General features: G+C 44.4%; 1 protein-coding gene across 1 annotated transcript in view; it reads right to left on the minus strand.

The window, feature by feature from the left end:
- LOC118796265 (RNA-binding motif, single-stranded-interacting protein 3-like) overlaps positions 1 to 25,197 on the minus strand; it is a 155,460-nt gene that overhangs the window by 108,996 nt on the left and 21,267 nt on the right. Inside the window, exon 2 of the mRNA XM_036555068.1 lies at positions 9,718 to 9,875. Coding sequence (XP_036410961.1) covers positions 9,718 to 9,875 — 158 coding nt within the window. The remainder of the gene's footprint in view (positions 1 to 9,717; positions 9,876 to 25,197) is intronic.

Here is a 25,197-nt window from a genome sequence, read left to right on the forward strand (position 1 = left end):
CGTTAACATTACGATCGCTCAACTTTGAGGATGACCAGACTGTGTTTGTGTGTGTCTCTGTGTGTTTATGTACGCTTGTGTATGCGTGCGCATTACAAGGGTATTTCTCTTTTGGCCGGACAGGGCTGACTGATGACCTTTCTCTCTTCTCCCCATTCGCGCACCTATCTGCACACTCACTGAGCTGAACTCACAGGTTAAACACAAACACAGCCGGAGGAGACCGCCTTTCACCGCACCGGCTCTGGCCTCCGGTGGGACCGCAGCGGTGATAAAGCACTGTCCCCTTCTCTCAGCAGGTAGAGGTAAGCTCTGCAATTTTGTCACGCAGGGAGACGCTCAGTGAAATTCACCAGGTACACTCATTAAAAGTTTACACCCAGATCCACTGGGACATAAGAAAGCTGTTCTTTTTCAGCATGCCAGCTTATCCTTGTTCTTCTCATTAAATGTTTAATGACTGTTCATCAGTGCATCCTGTTTGCATTCCAAAAATAGCCTGAAAAGATGAGAAGGGCAAAAGAAAAGGATAAGATGGATTTGGGCATACACTACAGGAAAAAAAAAAAATAATTGGAGAGGAATATTAAAATAGCGCAATTTGCTGGTGGCTAATCTTTAGAGATTTGGACATTACTGTGATGTGGGGTCCTGTGTGCATTTCAGACTTGATGCTGTGTGATGCTGTTTTGATTAATGCTGTCTTTGTAGATGCTGTCTCTGCTACCGTTGTCCCTCGTCCTCCTTGGCTCCCTTCTGTTTCTTTAAGATTATGGCAATACTTTGTGCTCTTCTGTCCTTGTTCCTGATTGGATATCAGTCTGAGACCGTGGATCTGTCTCCCCGTCTTTCTGTGCTTGAATGCTTCATTCTAAATCCCTGAAATCCCCCTAAACTGAATCTTATGCAAACTCCAAACCCGATTTTCCCCTAACAAAGTTACAAAGGCGAAAAACAAAACTAAATAAAGAATACAACTAAAATGTAAAATAATCGTGCACTCAGCCTGTAAGTAATAAAAATATTTTAGAATTACAATCAAGCACGTGAACTGCAGAGTTGAAAGATTTATCAGCTGAAAAATGGACGTTAAACTCCCATATGCTACATTAGATGGGGCATCTCCTGAATTTCTGCTATTTCAGATGCAATGATCCAGGCATGTTTCATTTCCAGTGAAATGGAGGGCCGGCCGAACCAATCTTCTGTGGCATGAAAAGCTTTTCCAAATGCCAGCGCACATCACCGGTGACGTTCACAGATGGCCCGGCAGGACCACCCAGACGGGGAGTCGCCGCCCGCCCGCCTGCCCGCCCGCCTGCCCGCCCGCCTGCCCGGCCTCCAGAACGCGTGACTTTGATCCCGACCCCTTTGTGTCACCGGATCCACCGGGCTGTCACATTCTCCCTTTGGGAGGAAAAAAAGTGGCCGCCCCCGGGATCACTTGACAGGCCCAGAGGCATGAGGAGGAAGCCTTTGAACCCGATCCCGGTACGTGCTCTGGAGCTAGATGCATGCTCTCGCGGACCGCGCGGCCACTCGCCCATGATGTCTCGCCCCCCGCCCCGCAGCTCCTGGCCCGGGTTCAACAGGTTCGCCGCTCTGTCAAACCTCTAACAGAGAAGCCCACCCCGTAGAAGGACTACCTTCTTACGGAATGACCAATCTGTTGGGGTGTCACAGCCATCCTTTTGGAGTGAGCTTATTGGTACCTGCTGCACTTCATCACAACCATCTCTGGCGAAGGCGGGCGAAATTTCACGCTCTCTTAAAAGAGACAGCACTCAGTCCAATGGTGTGTGATGGACTCATTGCTCAATTAAGAAATGAGCCATGTGTTTCGCATATGTGGTCAGCCTTAACAGCTTGCGTTTGGCCTTGGATACCATAACCGTGGAGAGTCTCAGATTAAAAAAAGCAACTCTCTAGGGCATGTATTTCAGAATCACACCAGGAATGCTTATAAATTTTCTACGCTGTGTAAAACTTGCCTTTTTGTATTTTGTTAGAATTTTAAATAAGCATATTAAGATATCTGTTCTCATATGTGATTCAACAAACCACAAAGTTTTACCTCATGTTGTCAACTTTCTCTGAAGCAAATATACAATCCATCCCTGACTCTTAGAAGACACAGCGAAGGAAAAACAATTTCATTCCAATTCCACTATTTGTTGTCCAATTACAATGAAAGTACCAGAAGCCATTAAATAATGCTGCGTTTGTTTTTTTTTCAAAACACAATTCTACTCCACAATTGAACATATTTAATTTAGAATAATTTAATTGGACATTCACTCAGGGGTCACTGGGAAAAAGTGATCAGCCTCATTAGGAAGCTCTGCTTGGCGAATACTCGGAACGTGGTCATTTCTGGGTGACCACACATTGTTTTGTCAGATGTGGAACAAAGAGAGGGCTTGTGTTTAGACAGAACACAACCCGATGCAAGGCATTCCACAGCCAGTTACAAGAGGCCCCCTCAAGGACAAAGTGCATCAAACAGGAAATGGAATCCAAGGAAAACATGCCTCCCAGCACATTCTGAAAGCCAAATGAATTCATGTGGTGATGTATTCCCTGATGTTCATTAATTGACATGTGGAGTATGAAATGAGGCTTCAAAGAGGTAATGGTGAACCAGTTTCCATTTACAGCATTATTCATTACATTACATGCATTTAGCAGACACTCTTATCCAGAGAGACTTCCAGTGCAATAGAATATAAATGTATGCATCGAAGTTAAATGAGCAACAGTGTCAGACCAGGCTAACAACACACCCAGACCAGTAAGTGTGACCATCTAACACCAACCTAAATTAATTTGTGCAGCCTGACTAGGCAAGGGAAGCCAAGTATACTACAATGCATTGGTCGCTAGAACACAGAATCCAAAATATATCACAATACTACATGTGAAATAAACTTCAAATGCTAGAGGTAGCAGATGTTAGGGGGCAGGGATTGAGGTGGAACCAAGATGGGTTTTCAAGAGGTGGGTCTTCAGTGTGTGTCAGAAGATGGCCAGTGATTCCGCTGTCCTAACCTCCTTGAATTCATTCCACCACTGAAGGACCAGTACAGACAGGGATTGTGTCTGAGAGGAGCGACTCTGTTGGGACGGGACAGTCAGTTGCCCCACAGTTGCACACTGAGTTCAGCCTCTTTCCTAAAGCCACCTCCCCCCCTCCAAAAAAAAAAAAAAAATAAATAAATAATTCAACTACTTGTTTCAACATTTCCTAGTTTCCCTCAGACACCTCCTACTCAAGCACTATCCAAGCTTTAACTAATTACTCTAGCCATTTGGTGAGGGCAGACAGCTGGCTAGTGATTGCTTTATTAGTAAGATTTATTTTTCAACATTTATGTGTCTTTGACAAGCTTTACACAGATGTTTACTCCTCTAGTTTCAGATATTTTTAGTGTTTGGCCTTCTTTTTCTGTGGCTTTGGTATAAAATTGCTCGGATGTGATGTTTCTTGCTGCTCAATAAATTAACACAATACGCAATGTTCCCAATCTCACAACTAATGCAAAACAATGATAAAAATGTCAGGAACATGATCCGAACTACAGCAGAGTGTTGTAAACAACAAGCAATCTGGTGCTATAAAATATAAATGAAGTATTATTATTATAGTGCTACTGTTATTTTTATTAATAAGAAATACTTGCCAATTTAATGCTATTTGACATTTGACTTGTACTATGGACAAGAAAGTTCCAGTAAATGACCATGCTTATGTAGTTTTTAACGCATATCATTCTTAATAATGCCAACAATGCAAGCTGTTATAAATAATATTTATGTATTTCTGTCATCAGATTTAGGAATTCACATCTGTTTTGGCACAAACACAGTATATTCCATTTGTTCATATGGCTCAGTTTCTGACAGGTTTAATTGCAGATTTTTTACAAATCCTAAACCACATGTTCAGCAACACCTGGGAGATCATTAGAAGACCCATACCTGTAAACAAACCCACAGTTAAACAAAGGTGCCGGATGCACCATGGCAGTTCCCCCTGGAATGAAGCCTCAGCTCCCCAATTACTTCTGTAAAACTTTGTCTCTAAATCACAATGTGTAAAATAAACTGATCATCCTCCACAGACAGCTTTGAGGGTGACCAAGCGTGCAGCTGTGATTGGTCATTATACGGTCTGCATATTTACCCCAATATCCTTGGCTGCATGCTGAACTGAGTCAGGCTGCTAACGCCAGTACTGCCGAGGCAGTCATTTTGACAGCTGCACTTGAAAGGCGCTTGAAAACATGTGGCATTCGGAATGGAAATACCTAAAGAACACACAGCCTATCATTAGCAGGACTGCTGTATATGTTCTGCGTAGGCAGAGGTACATTTTCAGAAGAATACACTCCATTCCATCTTGAAAACCTTGATGAACAGATTAAGTGACAGAAGTTCAGTTACACTCACATGTTCTTAGTTAGCAATGTCACTAAGCTAATGTTCACTACTTTTTGGCTATATCACGTTACTGATATTACCAGTAAGGAAGCTTGCGACAGATAAGAGCTACATGTGTGAGGTGGTCTGCAGAAGCTAGCCAGATGGCTAGTTTCACCTTAAAGACTAGTGGGATCTGAGTAGCTAGCCTTGATGTTTGGGGTTAAATGAGTATGAATGATTAAATTACTTAAAATGATTAGATCATAAATAAGTGATCTGTAATACCACTTAACCATGACATAGTTTAAATTCAAGACAAGTTTCAAATAATTAAAATATTTGACACTTCAAAAAAAAAAAAAACTCAAAATATCTTTTTTTTTTTCCCCAAAGTCTGTAAATCGTAAAAAAATAAATAAAATATAAACTGATTATACTGAAACCTGCCGGGACAAGTCATTCGTGGGAGCAGACCAGACATACAACATTCTGTCGGTGTCAGAGCTGAAACGGCTCCAGAGGAGAAACTGATAAAAATCAAGATGAAGTATGATTTATTCTCTACTATACACTGCATAAATGCACACTGCATAATTAATTTTTCCAGTTCATGCAAGTTTTTTATGCTCTCATATCAGTGGCTACTAAACTTATGTATAACAATATTAATAGTAAAATTCATTAATCAGAATAAAGGGCAAAGTACCAGTGGGGTTACACTGAATGCCCTCCTATATCAATGCTTGGTTGAATCAGAGAGTTCAGTGCATGGGGGGCATAGAGAACTCACTGATAGAACAATCTCTATGATCATGGTTGAGTAGCACTGCCATATATTATAAAGACAAGTGTCCTTGTCAGTTGTGCTGACCTGATCAATGGTATGTGATGGTGGTATTATTGCTCTCCTGAGTTCCAGTGAATGAAATGAAATCACATTTGGGAGCAGCAGCACCACAGAGTGGGGGCAATCGCTATTCACTTTCCAATGAAGAGCAGGGATGTCTTACTAATGTTAGTCTCTCCTTCCTCCTCAGAGTCAGGTATAGGAACACCCGTTTGCTTTGACACCTCAGCTCACCAAGAAGAGAGTACCTCACTGAAAGCTGTCTCACTAGCAGTTCCCACCCAGCTTTACCCTTTAAATGCCCTGAAGCTTTCTTTGACACTTTTCATATCTAACCTTTTCTTCTTTGTCTTACAAAGACAATTTTTCCCAAAATTTGTTAGGCTGAATACCTCAGCAAGTCTTGCGGTTACATATAATGGAGATGTATTTCATTATACACTGTTTTATTAAGAGTATCATTCCCAAATCTATGTAAGGTTTTGAGCACAGATTACCCCCAATATACTCTGAGAAGTCTGAATGGACTACTCAGAGAATATAAACTACCACTGAATGGATGGCAGGGGGCACTGCCACCAGCTAAGTGTATAGGATTGCCTGTTTTCCTACCCTGTCTTCGAGTTTGCTTACAGAATAATGGCTTAGCAATTGCTCAAGTTTATCTACAGCAGCCCGCATGTCATTCAATAGCTGTATCATGCAGGACAGGCTATTTTTATTTTTTTATCTCGAAGGTATTCTCTCTCTCTCTCATCTGGAACAGCGTGGAGCTCAGCAGCTCTCTGGGAAACTTTACAGAATCTGGGGAACGGGCTGCCTGTCCTCGTGTCAATCCTTCTTTAAGTGCACGCTTGTGCAGCCGTGTTTAATGAAAGAATAAATCTTTGCGACAGCGTAGGCGGATTTGCTCCACGATACAAGCCGAGGGCACGTCTTTAAAAAAAAAAGTCCAAGGCGTTCTTATGTATGCAGAGAGAAAAAATTGGATATAAAGCTGGAGGAGGCGAATGAGGCAGCTTGTGAGTGTGTGGATTTTTTCAGGGCTGACATCCCATGGTCCTCTGTCACGTCAGGTATTGGGGAGGAGGGTGGGGAAGGGGGAGACTGGGGGGTTGCATTCCACCCCTTTGGGACCTGCACCTGAAGTGACGGCGTGGATTCATGAGGACGCCCACGTGGAGGTCACTCTGTGGACAGGACGAATATTCATGAGGTGGATCTCCTGGAGACTCAGCGAGCGGGATGGAATATTCATGAGTGGAGTTTTTCAGCGTTACTGCAGTGCAGTGTGGGAAGGCGCTGAAAGAAGCCTGTCAGTGGTTTGCATGGGAAAGGGACAGTGGCTGAAGGCTAACTTTATTTACGGTTCCACTCTTTTGAATGTTCCCGCAGATGGATAGAGGATGATAAACAAGTTTTGGCTTTTCAAATGGCAAAGTAAAAATGGCCCATTTTCTCTCACCTTCCTAGTTTTACAAAGAATTGAAAATGTAGTTCATTTAAAGGAAAGCTTTTGCATGCCCCTCACACAGCAATGGTCTCTGAGGTTATACTCCGTCATTCTGGTTTTTACAGCAGAGTTAACCTGCGTGGGAAAATGCCAGTGCTAATTTTATTCCATTGACCACTATGATGACTGAGATTCTGGGCAGACTGGGATTCCTCAGCTAACCATTTATGCCTTTGAAAAACGTTCCTAAAATTATTCTGGATATCCAGCTGTTTCATGTGAAACACAGAAGAACGGCTGTAAACCATTAAAATAATTTGCGGTTCCTGGCCTATTGGGTTCCATTTCAGTTCTTGACCAATTCATTGGGCCACCAATTGGTTGTGTGGGCCTGGATTGCCCGTGACACCAGGTGCTGATTTCCTGCTGTTCCAGTGAGGTTTTGCCCCCACAGCAAACAAACTTTCATACACTGATTCATGGCTCGTCTTTACTGGTGAATGAAGTTATGTACAATGAACCAAACCAAATTAAATCCTATGACCAACATTATATACTCAGTAGCAGCACTTTACTGCATAATGCCTTACAATTCAATGCATCCATGCAGTGACCCAGTAATTGGCTGGCAACAATTTGTTGTTGCACAGTAGTTCAGCTTATCAATTTGGCCATTTCTACAACATGAACAAATACTGGGCATAAAAAATTGTTACTACCAGTATTAGGCTACTTTCTAGGAAGGGATAAAGGGATCATACCATGGTGATAATGTGATAACATGTTTACCTGCACCAGCCTATACTTTCCTGAGAGAGTGTGGTTCATTACACAGAAACAGCAAGCAAAGAAGAGAAGCAATTGCACATAAATTAATTGGCATCAGAGTAGTAGAGTGTTATTAAATGCAGATAAATCTACCCAAGAAGAATAACTTAGTAGAAAAGACAAACTTAAAATAACATACTATCACATAGTAATACAATGTATTACGTATGGTGGGTAGGTATTATCCTACTGCTAGCAGTATATTGGCACCAGTCAATTATTGAGTTATTACTTGGTTATTAAGGCACTGTAAAGGAAAATGCAACCAAGTCAAAGATTTGTCCCTGCCAACCGTTCTGTGGTGGAGAAAACCTGGCATGCAACTTCCCTTGTCTCGAAAAATGTTCCCTTTCCACTTCCCTTGCACTCAGCAGAAATATATGAGGTGTGTAACATGCCTCGAGTGGGCTAATGCTGGCTCCAGAGCCAGCACCCCTGTGTTTCCCAGGATCTCTCTCTCCCTGCAATGGCTTTTTACTCCAAGACTCAGAGTGTCTTTGGTACTTGGCCAGACGGCGCCCGCGTCTTCTACATTCGGCCAATATTCTTGTAAAGCAGAATCCTGCCGCCTCGATGGAACAGCGATTACAAGAACTGTCAGACGAGAGTAATTTCTCTACCCACCATTCCTCTGCAACGACAATCTCAGTATTGACTTTCACACTATGAGAGCTCTACATTGCTGGAGTAATAGTCACACTGGTGGTAGTAGCCATGAACTGTGGGACTGTAGTGACTGAAGTGTCACAGATGTGACTTTCCTTTCTGACATCTTGTGACATCTGGTTACCTTCACTTTCTTCAACAAACACCAAACGTATATAATCACTCAGAATAAACATTCAAATAAGAACCAGATGCAGAGAGTGGTATCATTTCTCAACACTGCTCGGGCTCAGCCTCACAATTTTTTTAAACCAATGGTTATGAAATAGCATATTTTCAAAACCAGGCCAGATATCAAGGTGGTGCCTGTTTTGCAGATAAGGGAGTGTCTTGTCATCCCTGCGAGTGTCACCACATGACCCTGAGACAGGATGTGCTGTCAGTGCGCTTTAGCAACCAGCGCAAATTAAGGGACTTGAAGCTGAGGGGAAAAAAATAGAATGCCCAAGGAAGAATGGCAGCCTTCACCCTGCAATGGCAGCTGACCCCACTGCATTTAACTATTCATCTTTGCCCACTGCAAATGGCCCACCCGGCTATTTCAACTTTCACCGGAATTCATTTTTCAGCATTCTCAGAAAAGCCAGAGGCAGGCCAGGGCCATAGAACCGCTGAGATTGTCTGAATAATGAAGGCAATGCCCAAGAAAGTGAGGATAAATCCAAAGAGGGAAAAGAATGTCAGGAGAGTGTGCACTGTGGTGTAAGAGAATGTGAGAGAATCTTACTTGTAATCATTTCAAATAACACACAGACATGAATAAGACTTAAACATGCAACAGCACTTTTCTACTATTGACCCTGTGTCAAACAAGTTTTTCTCTTCATGCTACATAGCTGATCACAGCACATTCTGGCTGATTTAATAAATACTGTATTGGAATGTTGTGTTCGCTAGCCTGCTAATGTAGTATTAATTCCAGGTTGATATTAAGCCATGTAGGTGCATACTGGGGAAAGAACTGAGCACACAATCTATCTTTTGCAGGGGAACACTGGCCCCATTTCACACAGAAATATTCTGAAAATTAGCACAAGAAATATTATATAACTACTCATCTCGCTTTTAGATTGAATTTCCCAATGGGCTATCATTTCTTTATTGATGATCTTGACCTTTTATCGTCCTGAAAACATGGGACACTTTAATGTGGCTGACTAATGGTGTGGTTTATGTATCTGAGGTTGAAATGATATTCGTGTTAAATAAGGTCATTTTCACAGTGCTTACGGGCATGCAAAAGAGTCTCTTTGGTTTGTGTGTGTGTGTGTGTGTGTGTGTGTGTGCGCGCGTGCTTTTGAATGTGTACGTGTCTGTGTATATGTATGTTTTTGTGTGCTTGCATGCTTGTCTGTATGCACCTATATCTGTGCAGCTGTGTGATTAGGTGCACATCTGTGATCGTCTGTCTATGCATATGGGCACTTCTACTCTGCGAGTCTGAGTCTGACTGTATATGTGAGCGAGTGCATTTTGTGGTTCGCGCACGTGGGACACTCACGGCTGGCAGAGCTTGATGAGGTCCTGGTCGGTTGTTCCCGGAGGAAGGCCACGGATGTACAGGTTGGTTTTACTGAGCTGCTCAGCTCCGCTCTGGCTGCAGCTGTTTGTGCTGGGGCTGGGAGGAGCCATGGGATGAGGGGGTGGAGCATAGGACTGCTGCAAGAGAGAATGGCACACGTCACACACTGATACACAACCAGAAATATTCAGATACGCCTTCAAACACTGCAACACATTACACGAACCTTATAATACAGTGCTGGCCAAAAGTATTGGCACCCCTGCAATTCTGTCAGATAATGCTCAATTTCTCCCAGAAAATGATTGCAATTACAAATGTTTTGGTAGTAATATCTTCATTTATTTTGCTTGCAATGAAAAAACACAAAAGACAATGAAAAAAAAATTAAATCAATTATCATTTTACACAAAACTCCAAAAATGGACCGGACAAAAGTATTGGCACCCTCAGCCTAATACTTGGTAGCACAACCTTTGGACAAAATAACTGCGAACAACCGCTTCCGGTATCCATCAATGAGTTTCTTACAATGCTCTGCTGGAATTTTAGACCATTCTTCTTTGGCAAACTGCTCCAGCTCCCTGAGATTTGAAGGGTGCCTTCTCCAAACTGCCATTTTCAGATCTCTCCACAAGTGTTCTATGGGATTCAGGTCTGGACTCATTGCTAGCCACTTTAGAAGTCTCCAGTGCTTTCCCTCAAACCATTTTCTAGTGCTTTTTGAAGTGTGCTTTGGGTCATTGTCCTGCTGGAAGACCCATGACCTCTGAGGGAGACCCAGCTTTCTCACACTGGGCCCTACATTACGCTGCAAAATTTGTTGGTAGTCTTCAGACTTCATAATGCCATGCACACGGTCAAGCAGTCCAGTGCCAGAGGCAGCAAAGCAACCCCAAAACATCAGGGAACCTCCGCCATGTTTGACTGTGGGGACCGTGTTCTTTTCTTTGAAGGCCTCGTTTTTTTTCCTGTAAACTCTATGTTGATGCCTTTTCCCAAAAAGCTCTACTTTTGTCTCATCTGACCAGAGAACATTCTTCCAAAATGTTTTTGGCTTTCTCAGGTAAGTTTTAGCAAACTCCAGCCTGGCTTTTTTATGTCTCTGGGTCAGAAGTGGAGTCTTCCTGGGTATCCTACCATAGAGTCCCTTTTCATTCAGACACTGACGGATAGTACGGGTTGACACTGTTGTACCCTCGGACTGCAGGACAGCTTGAACTTGTATGGATGTTAGTCGAGGTTCTTTATCCACCATCCGCACAATCTTTCGTTGAAATCTCTCGTCAATTTTTCTTTTCCGTCCACATCTAGGGAGGTTAGCCACAGTGCCATGGGCTTTAAACCTATTGATGACACTGCGCACGGTAGACACAGGAACATTCAGGTCTTTGGAGATGGACTTGTAGCCTTGAGATTGCCCATGCTTCCTCACAATTTTGCTTCTCAAGTCCTCAGACAGTTCTTTGGTCTTCTTTCTTTTCTCCATACTCAATGTGGTACACACAAGGACACAGGACAGAGGTTGAGTCAACTTTAATCCATTTTAACTGGCTGCAAGTGTGATTTAGTGATTGCCACCACCTGTTATGTGTCACAGGTAAGTAACAGGTGCTGTTAATTACACAAATTAGAGAAGCATCACATGATTTTTCAAAGGGTGCCAATACTTTTGTCCGGCCCATTTTTGGAGTTTTGTGTAAATTGATACTTGATTTGACTTTTTTTTCTTTCTCTTTTGTGTTTTTTTATTGCAAGCAAAATAAATGAAGATATTACTACCAAAACATTTGTAATTGCAATCATTTTCTGGGAGAAATTGAGCATTATCTGACAGAATTGCAGGGGTGCCAATACTTTTGGCCAGCACTGTATGCCTTACCACTATAACACAATGTATTACATTACCACTACTCATTTGGTAATATAAACAACTGTTCACAAATACTGTAAAATATTACACAAACTGTAATATCAACAACCACATTCACACTGTAACATACACTACAGCACTGTCACACACCTTAATATACAACAAGCTACATGCAAGTACTTTTACATGCTGTAATATTCGACACAGATATACTGACAAAAGAGAATCTTCATAGAAGTGCCTGTTGACAACAAAGACACAATAATACAATATGCATATATGAAAAGATAAACTCATATCACTCCAAAAGTCATATCCTTTTGGGAGAAAAGGGGTATTTGTATAATAAAAATAGTTGGTACAGTATGGGTCAAAATCACAGGCTAGCAGCGCAATTTCGACCTTTTTTTTCCAGAGGCTTCTAGTCATGATGAGAGCCTCTTTGTAGTGATATAGAACAGCGTTTCTGTCTTCTTCAGAATCCCATTGAGATCAGAGCCACTCAGATTAGAAAGAGCTGCTTTAGACAGAAGAATAGAGCGGAGAACATGGTCAATTATGAAGGAGCCATGACAAGTGTAAACTGGGACAATCAATTTACTGTGGGAAAACATATCTCACACGGCTACCGTGCTGCGCCGCCTGACAACGCACGCACCCAATTTCGGCGCCTATGACGTGTTGTCACAAAGAGGAACTCACAAATCGCTGCCGCTGAGACCCACACACACACAGCCCACCTATATCACGCTGATCCTGTTCATCTATGGGAGAATGGCTGCTTATTACTTAATCCCTGACTATGACTTTTGGGAGCTTCTCACAGCAGGGGGGGGGGGGGGGGGCAGTAGAAGTGGAACCGGTAGGTGCACGGGTTCAGGCCCTTGCATGACGTTAATTCCCTTGAGCAAAACTGCATAAAAACAGCATGTTTGGAGTGTGTCTACAAACAAAAACGGTAATCGTTATAAGAAGAACTGAAAAAATATACAGGCTTCATAATAATAATTATAATAATAATTCACAACATCTTCACAACACACAAGAGGGGTGCCAGTCAGATTGCACATCTTAGAGGCTTGTCACAGCTGCCATTATGCTGCTCTATTTGCCCTGCTCTTCTGTTCAATACATTGTGCGTGCTCCTTTTCAACATCTGAAGTGGGCCAAGCCACAGGTATCCCACATTATTACCAGATACTGTGCTTCTGTGTTCCTTTCATCCTCCATACCTCCTTGTTTAGCAGGTCCTGGCCGCTAAGATGTTACGGTGCCGTCTGTGTTTCTACGCTATGGATGTTCCCTTTTGAACCACGGCCCTTAATGAATGAATATAAGAAGCCAGCATATCATAACATTCACAGCTTCAACGAAAAAGAAACAAAGCTTTTGATTTTTTTGTGTTCCCACAGCAGGACTGTGTGATACTCAATCTGCTCTGCTCCATCTTGAGGAGAACACACATTCCTAAGTGCTGTAAAGCTCAGAGACATGCAGGTTATCTGAGAGGTACACAGCATTTGTTGTGAGGGTGGAGGACAAATGGATCCCTTTCTGCCCTAAGAAACAAATACCTATTCATCTCTTTATTTATCTATTTATTTATTATTCATCCATTTTTCAGTAGCTGCATTATCCTTTAGACAGAGGGTCACAGTTAGCCAGAGCCAATCCCTGCAGGCATGGGGCACTGAAGTCTAAACCATGCCCTGGGCAGATGCCAGTGTACACACACACACACACACACACACGCATGCACACACACATACACAAACACACACACGCACACATACAGACAGACATGCAGACATACACACACCAACGCACACACACAGGCATTCACACACACACACACACACAGACACACACACACACACACACACACACACACACATACCACACCTTTGTTTTCTCTCTGTCTTACCTGTGCACTTTGTCTCTCCACTCACTCTATTAGTTTCTCTCTCAGGCTGTCGGTATACCTGTTAGTGAATATTTATCGCCTGGAAGTCAGGGCTCCCCACTGACAGACCATTAATATCTGTATTACAGGGATGTTGTTCATTATGACAGTGAGGAAACTGATGGTAAGGATGAATGACATCATCAACTCCACAAAGTTAACCGCCAGTGCTCTGGAGCATGGGCCTTCAAACGAAGGGGATGCTGGGATATGTAGGCCTTACTACCTCATCCGCTGTTGCAGTAAAGCAGACCGTGTCCCCTGCACTGACCACCCTTCTGGGTCCCTTCACTGTCAATTTTGCATAATTCACCAACCAATGTAGCATAACTGATTTAATTTGCTGTTGCTGTATAATAACAGCAAATTATTGGAGGTAGGCCCCTGCCTACCTCCAAGAACTCATCCAGCCCTACACACCAGCCCGACCCCTACGCTCAGCAGCAACTGGACGCCTTGCTCCCTGCATGGTCAAGGCAGGAGGTGCTCGTTCTGCCAGACATCGGCGTTTCGCCTACATCGCTCCCCAGTGGTGGAACGAACTCCCGGTCTTGCTACGGACAGCTCCTTCACCCCAGTCCTTCAGACGGGGCCTGAAGACGCACCTCTTCAGACTCTACCTGGACTGACCCAGCACACAATTGCTGCCCCCACCCCCGCCCATCAGTGCTGTCGTAAATTGCTGTGCTTTTTAAATTGTGCTTTTAAATTTTGTCTCTTGTTGCCGCCTTTACCCTGACGCTCACTGTGCCGTTTGAAGTTGTTGAAGTTTGCCGTTCGAAGGTATATCGTACTAGTTGCCCTTTAGGCTGTAATTGTAAAAATCTGATAGTACTGCGTCCTCAAACAGACCTTGCTCTCAGCTGAGAACTGTCTCATTGTGGAACTGTACACATCCTGTCCCCGTACTGTCGCTGTACCTACTGTATGCACTTTTGTAAGTCGCTTTGGATAAAAGCGTCTGCTAAATAAATAAATGTAAATGTAAATGTAAATAATAAAGCAGTGTGCAGGCTTTTATGACAATGAAGCTAGACTCACTGAGTGTGAAGGATGTGGCGCTTGTCAATGGGTGGTCAATTACATTGCCAGGTTAACCATGAATAATCGCTACCACACACTAGTAACTAAGAAAATGTGTACAAACACTGATACATTTCTGTGCACTCTCCCCCTCACACACACACACACACGCACATGCACGCATGCATGCATGCACACACATACACACACACAGATCACCTCACTTCCATTCACATTATTCTGATGAAAATAAGGCCTGTTCCCCACAAAGGTGTTTGCTGCTTTAAAGGGTAAATCTACGGTCAGTGGTTTTGTTTGTTAGTTGATCTTGGTAAAGAATTCTCTGATCTCCTGCACTGAGCTCGGCTGACATTCCATTGCTCAAAATACCAAATCACCAGAAGGATATGAAAAAAAACTTAAACCTTGTGAAGTGGGAATTTTAGGCTGGTGTCTTTTGTTCGGAAAAGCTTCACTTGCCATTTGATTCTTATTTTGCAAGTTCTGCATTAGGAAAGCTCTCTTTCTGTGATATATGTACACAGACACATCCACTGGCAAGACCTGCCCCTTCCCTGAGCTTAACCTGAGGTTGAATTGCAGAGTACCAGGGGTGTGTATTCAAAGTGGGGTCTAGGTGTCTTTCACACCGGGTCAGAACCAGGATTGCAAAGCCCATTACTACCAATAACATGCAGTATGTAATAATAGAAAATAGAGAGGTTGGGTGGCAACCCCAACCTGTTCTTCAGTCACGTGTCCTGAGAACCTCCCAACAGCAGTGTCATTTACATCGCTGTGGACTTTCCCTCAGTTGCCAAAGTACATTAAAGAAGTAAGTAAGTAAAATTTATTTGTTTAGCGCTTTTCAAAGAAGTCTCTAATATTCTAAAACTGAAGGAAAATTCAGTACCCTTTCCATCTAGTAGTACACCATTGGGGTCATTCTTTAACATTTCTGAATAATAACAGAAATTCTATATCTGTCAAATAACTGACCATTCTAGAAAGTATTCAATCCTTGTCTTTGAACTGTAATTGAAAAAAAAAAGTCAGGGGTCTTCTATAAGAATGGAAAATAAATATGCCTCTTTCTAACAGCACACCATTTTGAATACTCCATAATAACCTTCACTTCCACCTCCTCCCACTAATAATATACACAGGATTCCACTGTGTTCCTCCATTATAAAAAAGTTCCCTTCCCTCTAATAATGTTCTCTGCATTCTTTCACTGGCTCCAGGAATTGGAGCCGATGAAAGAATGGAAACTTCAGAATTGGCCTTTGTCCTTGGTTTGGAGAAATCACACAGTCCGCCATCGATTTGCTTTCATTTTTTAAGGTCAAAAGCCGAACTCATACACAATAAGGCGTCGAGGGTCAAACAACACACATTACTTAGAGTGCCAGCAAGGGAGGGAGAGTTTCCAGGGAACATAACCTTTTACACGGAGATGAGACAAAAGAACATCCTGGGCCCTCAAAGCATTGCCTTTCAGCCCCCGTCTCTGATATCAGCCAATGCACTCGCGTTCCCAGCTCTCCCTCTATATTTAACCTTCTGAAACAAAAGAACAGAACTGGTAAAGAACAGCCTAAGACCTAGCATTTGCGTCCCTTGCTAAAATTAAAACACTTTTGCAGAGGTGAATTCTATTTGATACGAGACTCGAGAGAAGAGGATCCCTTCCTCCTTCCGAATAAGCAGTGACAGACGTCCTGACACTTCTCAACCCCCAGGCGGTAAATGAGGAAACCTTTCCCCATTAAAGATTCTCTGGCTCACAAGGACCCCCCGGCGCGATGCGGTGAAGGAGCACTCCGCGTGTTCTCGTTTATCTCACGACCAGACTTCACATTAGTCTCACCCGTGCGAGCAACCTGTCACTGCTTTTGACGGGGGGGAAGTAGGAGATCTCAGAGAAAAAAAAAGGTGTAGAACATCTCTGTGATGCAAGAGCCACAGATGATGCTCTTCAGGTTTGCAGACGAAACAAAACGCAAGCGCATCGATCTTACCGCTGCTGAGAGCAGCACCCCCTCGGGGGCCACAGAGGCAGGCGTAGCTTCCCAGAATGCTTTGCATTTGGTGACTTTTTTGACCTGCGCCCTCCCTGAGTCTTTGTGAGCGTGTGTATGTGTGAATATGTGTGTATGTTTGTGTGTGTATGTTTGTGTGTGTGTATGATTAAGGCTGAGTCGTGTGTGTGTGTGCGCATGTGTTTGAGAGAGAGTGTCATATCTGGAAGCAGATTGCAGCCTTGCTCTCATTATAACCCAAAATAAAGGGACGCATGCTGACAACAATAGTGCTTTGTCATCTCTACTAACATGTGTAACCCGAACACTTGCAATTCACTGCCATAATCAAGCCTGGACAAAATGCAAGCAGCAAACATGAGCGAATGTCAAATAGGAGCATGTCAATATTCTGTTATCAGAATAACAGAATATCAGAATCAATAACTCTGATCAGAAATCAAAACCGGATGGTGTTTTATTATATGAATCATATTACTTAGAATCTATGAATGAGTGAGCATCCTGAACTTGATCCTCTACCTGACTCTCTTCCTCTACTGCATGAGAGAACTCAACCTTACTAACAGCCAGAGTTAAAAACATAAAAAAAACACTTTTGCATGGGAAGATTGTCTTGCAACTATATCAATCTGCAAGTTGTTCACAGTGATGACATCATTTGGGAAACAGGTGAAAAGCAATAGAACTGAAATGAAAGCAAAACAAGCCTAGAGGTGATACACATGATTCCTTTCAATGGAGGACGACTTCAGCGAGCCTTGATTTTCATCTCTCTGAAGAGCTCTAAGTGGAAAAAGCCACTGTTTCACAACAAGGTCTCATATTTCCCTGTTTGTAGCGGGTAGTACAGCCGGCTACACCCACTGGAGGAAGGATGGTTGGGCTGAATAGACATGGTTTGGTACGCTGTGGTAATTTTCTGATGTTAAAAGTACATTATTACATATGTATGCCTTGTACTGTATTACTGGTTATGTTATATTCAGGTGGACAAAGGTTATATATGTATATGATCGCACTTATTACCCTGTACTGAAGGGCAAAAGGTGGCTCTTATTGTGAAGGAGCGTATGGGAAGTTGGGGGGTTTTGGTTAAAACAGAACATGGCGGTCGCGATTAAAGTTCGTTGTCGTTAAACTTAAAAAGAGTGTTCTTTTTTGACATGTAACACACTGAATCATGCCTGTACTGTAAGTACTCGATTCATACCATAAACCAGATCAAATGTTAATTTTGACCTGTGTTCACACTTAAAAGACAATACTGAAGACCCAAAAGCTTGTGACAGGCATGTCACATTGAAATACAGATACAAAAAAATTTATGGGAGATTAAAAGAAACAACAACAGCAGACATCTTTCTCCCCCTCTGAATGAGATGAAAGCGGTCTGTGCACAAGGGTGGTAATTGGGCCTGATTTATGGGAGCCCTGAGTCACTGAGCCAGTGGAGGTTTGGCAGAGCGCCATACTGCAATAGTGTCAATATCAGAGCTGCATCCCCTCTAGTGATCCTACTCTGGGAGAACAATGCTGCCAAACGGCAAGTGTGTGTGAGAGAGAGAGAGAGAGAAAGGAAGAAAGTGTGCGTGCGTGTGTGTGTGTGTGTGTGTGTGTGTGTGTGTGTGTGTGTGTGTGAGAAACAGAGAGAGCGCATGCATGTACGTGTTCACTTACAAGTGGCCCTTTCACAAATTTTGCTAGAAAGGAACACATAAAATCTGAAGATTACACACAAATACACTCTTACTGTTTTTTTCTCATTCCCCTGGTTGCCTTTTTACGCTCCTTTCCCCTCCATCTCTCCTTTCTCTCTCGTGAACACACGCTCACACAAACGCTCACACACACACACACACACACACACACAGCCGACTTCCTGTCACATCCTGGCCTGGAGGGCAAGGAAATCAACCTTGTTCCCTGAAACAGAATGAATTTCCTTCTCACTGTCTCGTTGCTGAGGTTGTTAATGTCCACAAATAAACACCACATGCCTCTCCTACATGACAAACCAGCCCACTGATGCAGCATAAATACTGGCGGGCGGGTCACTCACAAAACACAACCTTCCAGGCTTTGGTTTCACCTTGTCTTCTCGCTGCATTCAGAACTGAGCTTCAACACAATGCCGCATGGTCATATAAGTTCACTATGGGCAGTAGTTTCAGACCCATTCTATCAACTCACTACATAAGAACATAACAAGCTTAATTATGAAAACAGATCGTTCAGCCCATCTAGACTTGTCATTTTTGTGTCTTTTCATTATGTCTATACAGTAGTTAAAGTATATCTAGTATTTTGTCAGGCCTGGTCTTGAACCCTAGACGTTTCTCCTTCCATTGTGGCTGAAGTGAATCACTGCTCCTTTCCCTCTTCCCCCTCTTTGTCTACCCCGCATAGCAGTTAAGGGCACCTGGGCAGTTCAATGTAAAAAATAAGTAAGTAAATAAATAACCAACCAATGATGTACTTTACAACTATTATTGAGTATGAATTTCAACTCACCAGCAATTTCATTTTGTTGAGTATTTATATGCTCCTGGGTAAGCGTCTAGTTGGGAGCTCTAAGGACACACTAACTCAGTGGCCCTCGCAAGGCAGATTTATGAATGCTCGGTACGGCCAATCAATTACTTCCCCTGGGTTTGATTTTCTCACAGAACACAGGCACCTTTGAAGCAGTACCCTTGCTCTTTCCCACTGTCTGGCTCAGATAAACTCAGCGCCAGCGTGTCGTTCAGGTAAAGAACACGGAAGGACGAGGGGAGGAAAGACATCATCTGGCAGGGGAAATCCGGTTCCCGGCGATAAGCCCTGCGCTGATCCCGCTGGCGGAGGGGCCTTCCACGGGCAGCGCTGCCAGGAGGAAGAGGCAGGCAGGGGGGGGCAAAGTTTGGCCTGACAAACGCTGCCACGGGGGCCATCCGTAAACACGCCGCATTCGGAAACGCGGCCGTTCACACGGGGATCCGCGGGAGACACGCTATTTTTAAACGAGCTGATTCGTCTCTCCAAGCTTTCTCGACGGGGGAAGGTTTTCACAGAGAACAACGCTGGAGATCGACCTCCGCGGCAGGGCGCACGCTCCTATATATAGAAAGGAGGGATTTACGTACAGAACTTCACAGGCAGATGAACATGAACATCTCAAGGAACTTCGGGTTAAAACGCGAGGCACACATAAGAGATGCAAATTAATGCTGCTTCCTTCATACTCCTCGCATTCAAGCCTGGTTCAGTTTAGCTCAAATCACTTTTTAAAAATAGACCCGGGATAAAGGTCAGCAAATATAATTTACTTCGCCATTACCACCGCGCTATACCCATTGTTGAGAATTCACGAGCGCGGAACTGCGCAATTAAATTACCTTCGCAAATATCTCAGTCCAAATATTTAGACTGATTAGGCCTCGGCGAATCAGCCGGCGCAGGGGTTGCCGGGTTCAACGGCGGGAGGATTCCAGACCGCGCGGCCCCAGCTGTAGCGCTTCGCTGTGCCCACGCTTTAACCTTTCGAGCGCCGCGGCGACGGACGGGGTGGCCCCAGCCGGCTGCCGGCTCAACAAACACGCATTCAGAACACCCACGGCCATTTGAATATGTCGTCTTGTTTTTTTTTTTTCCTGTACTGCAGGTTTTATGTATTGCGTTATATGCGGAGGTGTGTGTTCACATATCCACATGTTCTCATATGTAAAAGAATGCATTTTCACCTGAAAGATCCTTCATCAGAAAATGCATGCCCGTGTTTTGTATTTATTTTCCTTTGCAGAGTCATTGCCCTTCCTTTTATGGTAATATGTACCGTGCAGTTAAAGTTAGATGGATATGATGTCTTTTATTTACCGGTTGTTTCTCTTAACCGTGTGTGACAGGGAACAGGTGGCCTTGCTGCAGTCCTTTGCTGTTCTAAGATCATTTCTGCTTCATTTTAATTGGCCGCATTCTTCAGGAGTTTCATTGTCTTTCACAGGAAATGCACGCGCAAACAGGACTCAGACTTTGTGAGCATGTACATGAGTGTGTGTGTGTGTGTAATCAGTAGGGATGCTCGCTTCTGTGTGACGTCTTTCAGACTGTAAACTCAGTCACGCACACTCCGTGCCCTGCATACACCCACCGGCCAATCAGGGAGAGTGGCTATTTCCAGAGCCCTGACTGGCTGGCTGGGTGGCTAGACTGTAAGTTATCGCCACGCAGGAGAGAGGGGCCCTCCCGACAGGCCATTTGTTCTGCTTTTATTCAGTAAAACTAATTTACGTTTCTCTTACTGAAGGTCAACTGCGCTCAGATTAATAAATAAGGGTGTAAGTGGTGCAGGACGAGCAATGCAGCCTCAAAGGCCAGGCCCTGGACCGCTGAAAAGCAGAACACTGGAGCCAGGAGGGAGGGTCTGGTTTCTATCACTCTATGTGCGTCCTTTCATATTCACAGACAGACAGACACACACACTCATTTACACACCCAAAAAACACACACCACACAACCACACAAACTGCCACGGGAGGCTCGTTGTCTCTCATAACTGCTTCAGGCGCAAGTGTCATGGGTAGAACACCGACTGCGTATGAGAGAAGAAAGCTGAATGGCGAGACTGACACCCTCGTTTACCATGAATGCCAAACAGCCCCCCCCAATCATGCCCCTGAGCCTACATGTGCTACTACATCTGGGCAGTGTAGCTTTTCTGTGTGTGTGTGTGTATGTGTGTGTGTGTGTGTGTGAGTGTGTGAGAAAATCCTCGAATGCACATGCTCGGAATAAAATAATGAGAGATAAGAGAAGCCTGTCTGATCTCTGTGGCAGCTATCTGTATCAAGCCCCTCTGTCAAACTAATTGGGGCGACGGGAGAGGACTAGAAAATCCTGATTCGCGACGCTACATTTCACAGGCCGTGAAAAGATTTTTCATTCCCATAGTCTTTGTCCCCGAGCACCTGTCTTGAATATGCAATTTGTTCAGATTTGCTTTCTCTGGAATGGCACTTTGTTACATTATTTATTTAGCTACTCGAGGCCCTTATCCAAGGCTACGTAAATATTTGACTTTTTTTATACAGACGGCCGTTTACTAAAGTGATTCAGGTGACAGTTAGGTATCTGGCCCAAGGTTACCGAGTGCAACAGAGGACTTGGGAATTCAACCCACAGACGATGGATTAGAAGCACGGTTCTTTAAAACCACTATGCTGTACTTTTCACCTCTGGGTGTTCTAACACTTAGATATCCTTTCCAAGAACTTGACCAAATACCATGACTTAATGTTTCAGTCAGTTTCACTGTTGAAACTGATAAATTGTAGATTTTTTTTTTTTTAATCTGAAACTTGAATTCCATATACCTTCACTAATTGATCCTGAAATGCGCTTTGTTGGATGTACCAGGCCTTTTTACAATCTCATCGCCTTGGTGTGTGCTCAGTGTGCCTAGCTAAATACTCCCTGGGGGATCTTCTTAAAAAATTAAGAATTAGTTTTGAGGCCCAATTTGAGATGCATGCTGCGATTCCTGCCTGTGAAATTGTCAAAAACAGCCCAGGGTGTGGAGTGGACCTTTAATGAGTCAGTTGCTGCTCTGTTCCCATGGACAGCAACAGACGGGGCCGCGGTGTGATGCAGGGGGGAAAAGCAGACCGTGAGGCCTGTGCCGACACAAAGCCTTCGCGTGTGACCTCCGTCGCCGCCGCCGTCTCCCTGCTCCTTTCTGACACCGGCAGACACTTCCGGGGGGGCGAGCATGGCGGAGGTAAGCAGAAGGGATCTCCCAAATTCTGGCATCTTAGGCGACGCGCGCCTCCAAGGAGCGTGGCTTTGCTTGGCACGAACCCGCTCCTTCACCGGCGCTACCCTTGAACAAACGCTGAGGGATTTGTTCAGCGATTTAATAAAGCACACGCAGAGATAGTGAGGGGGGGGGTTACATTAAAGGCAGAAGAGAAGCTGTCAGCTCGGTTTACACACGTAGCGGGAATGGCTGTTTTTATATGTCACTGAGATGGGGCGAAGTGCCAGCCATCACAGTCTTACAAAGATATGCGGCATGAAAGGCACATAAAATAAATGCTACCGTGTCAATGCAGGCCATATCGTAAAAAAACGAGCGCACGGCTAGCTGTTGTGACCCGTTTCAAGGCCAGTTTATCCGCAGAATTTTGCAGTTCGTGACGAGGGCGATCGGCATCGCTTTGGTGTTTTTGTTTATTTTTCCCAGGGAGTCAAACTGTGTGCGTGGCAGCTGCCGTCTTTACTGCAGGCCATAACAGGATGCAGCCTGCTGCAATGGTAGGAGGGACCCCAGGGATGCTCCAGGCAGCGTGTGTGTGTGTGTGTGTGTGTGACAGAGAGACTGCATGCATTTTGCATGTGTGTGCATGTGTGTGCGAGAGTCTTTATGGTGGTGTCTGCATAGGTAAGTGTGTTTATGTGGCTGTGTGTGTGTGTGTGTATGTGATTGCATGCATTTGTTTGCATGTCTGTATATGTGTGTGTGAGAGTCTCTGTGAGGGTGTGTGTGTGTGTGTGTGAATGCATGTGTCATGTGTGCGCGCAGGCGAGTGTAAATCACTCAGGCTCCCACTCCACTTGCCCCACAATGCAGTGTGGAAAATTCTGGGTCGGCCTTGAGAATTACAAATGATACTCAGACTATTAGGCTGTGAGCCAGTGAACTCTGGGTCATTGCAAAGAGGGCACCGTCGAGCAGGACATTCCTAATATGGATGTCCATGTGGGCAGGGAAACCTACACTGTCTGAAGAGGAACTAAGTGTTCTCTTTGCTGTCACAGGTTACTTTTACTCTTCTGGGAGAAAAAAACCTTCCCAATTTAACTTAATAATTAGCTGATGAATAAACTGCAGACATCCTCGACCCCAAGTCTTAGGGGCAGGGTTTACCGATTTTGATCAGACGATGCCAATTCAGCCAAGTGGGGAGACACTCCATTTCAATACAGTCGGGACGATTTATTTACGGAACATATTAGCAGCGTGGAGGAGTATGAGAGAGCTGTGCTGTAATTTTACCCGTGGCAGTGACTCAGTTCTGTCTTGCCTTAACTAAGCAGAAGTTTATTGTGTGTAAAAAAAGAGAATAATAACGACTGACAAACTCAATTTGTCCCTGGAACGGTTTAATATGAGATCTGCCGGGAGAGCTGTAGGAGTCTGTCTCGACTTGCAAAGCAGACATCAATTACGGTTTCCGCAGCACCCTTTATGAAGACCCGGTAAACAGCGCGGAATTATCTCCACCGAAAATCGTGATGGGAATAGACTCCGCCATGAAACTTGCATGACGGATTACTGCCAAGCAAACGCGGTAATTATCCTTAGAGGAGCCGGCATAAATCTCAGAGAAATCAGTTGGGGGAAATGATGTGAAAATGTCTCTTTTTTTCCTGTGTAGAATCAGATACCTGATGATCTAATGGGTGCCGTATGCCTAGCCCTGGCAGTTAGGAGACAGCTGCATGCGCAGCTCTGGCAGTTGGGAGGGAGCTGCATGCGCAGCTCTGGCAGTTAGGAGACAGCTGCATGCGCAGTTCTGGCAGTTGGGAGGGAGCTGTATGTGCAGTTCTGGCAGTTAGGAGACAGCTGTATGCGCAGCTCTGGCAGTTGGGAGGGAGCTGTATGTGCAGTTCTGGCAGTTAGGAGACAGCTGCATGCGCAGTTCTGGCAGTTGGGAGGGAGCTGTATGTGCAGCTCTGGCAGTTAGGATACAGCTGTATGCGCAGTTCTGGCAGTTGGGAGGGAGCTGTATGTGCAGCTCTGGCAGTTAGGAGACAGCTGCATGCGCAGCTCTGGCAGTTGGGAGGGAGCTGTATGTGCAGCTCTGACAGTTGGGAGGGAGCCGTATGTGCAGCTCTGGCAGTTGGGAGGGAGCTGTATGCGCAGCTCTGGCAGTTGGGAGGGAGCCGTATGCACATTCTGGCAGTTGGGAAGGAGCTGTATGCGCAGCTCTGGCAGTTGGGATGGAGCTGTATGCGCAGGAGATGTATGCGCAGCTCTGGCAAATGCGTGAGCATCTCTGGCAGTTGGGAGGGAGCTGTACGCGCAGCTCTGGCAAGTGGGAGGGAGATGTATGCGTAGCTCTGGTAGTTGGGAGAGAGATGCATGCGCAGCTCTGGCCATTAGGAGAGAGCTATATGTACAGCTCTTGCAGTTGCGACAAGCCAATATGCCAAGCAAAGAAACATCACCCTGAGACACCTGATGACGTAAATCAGTCAGAACTCTACTTCGCAGTCACACTACAGGGCCAGTGAAGTCAAAGCCCAGGTTCTTCAGGATACATCTGAAGTTATTTACCCATAACTGCCCCACTGTGTGTGATCCGCCATAGTGTCATCTCTCTGAATCTGTCAGATTGAGATAACAGGGAACAATTCCGACGCCCTCCAGATTACCACATGAACAGAGAGAGCGCCCGCACACAGGTCAACACACGGCAGTCCATTCAAATCTGGGAGCAACTCCCGCATTGTCGGAGGAAATAGCTGGATCGCCATTCCGCAGCTTGGGCGCATTAGCATAAAAATGGGCTCTTCGC

Source organism: Megalops cyprinoides, chromosome 21, assembly GCF_013368585.1.
Source record: "Megalops cyprinoides isolate fMegCyp1 chromosome 21, fMegCyp1.pri, whole genome shotgun sequence".
NCBI classification, from domain to species: domain Eukaryota; kingdom Metazoa; phylum Chordata; class Actinopteri; order Elopiformes; family Megalopidae; genus Megalops; species Megalops cyprinoides.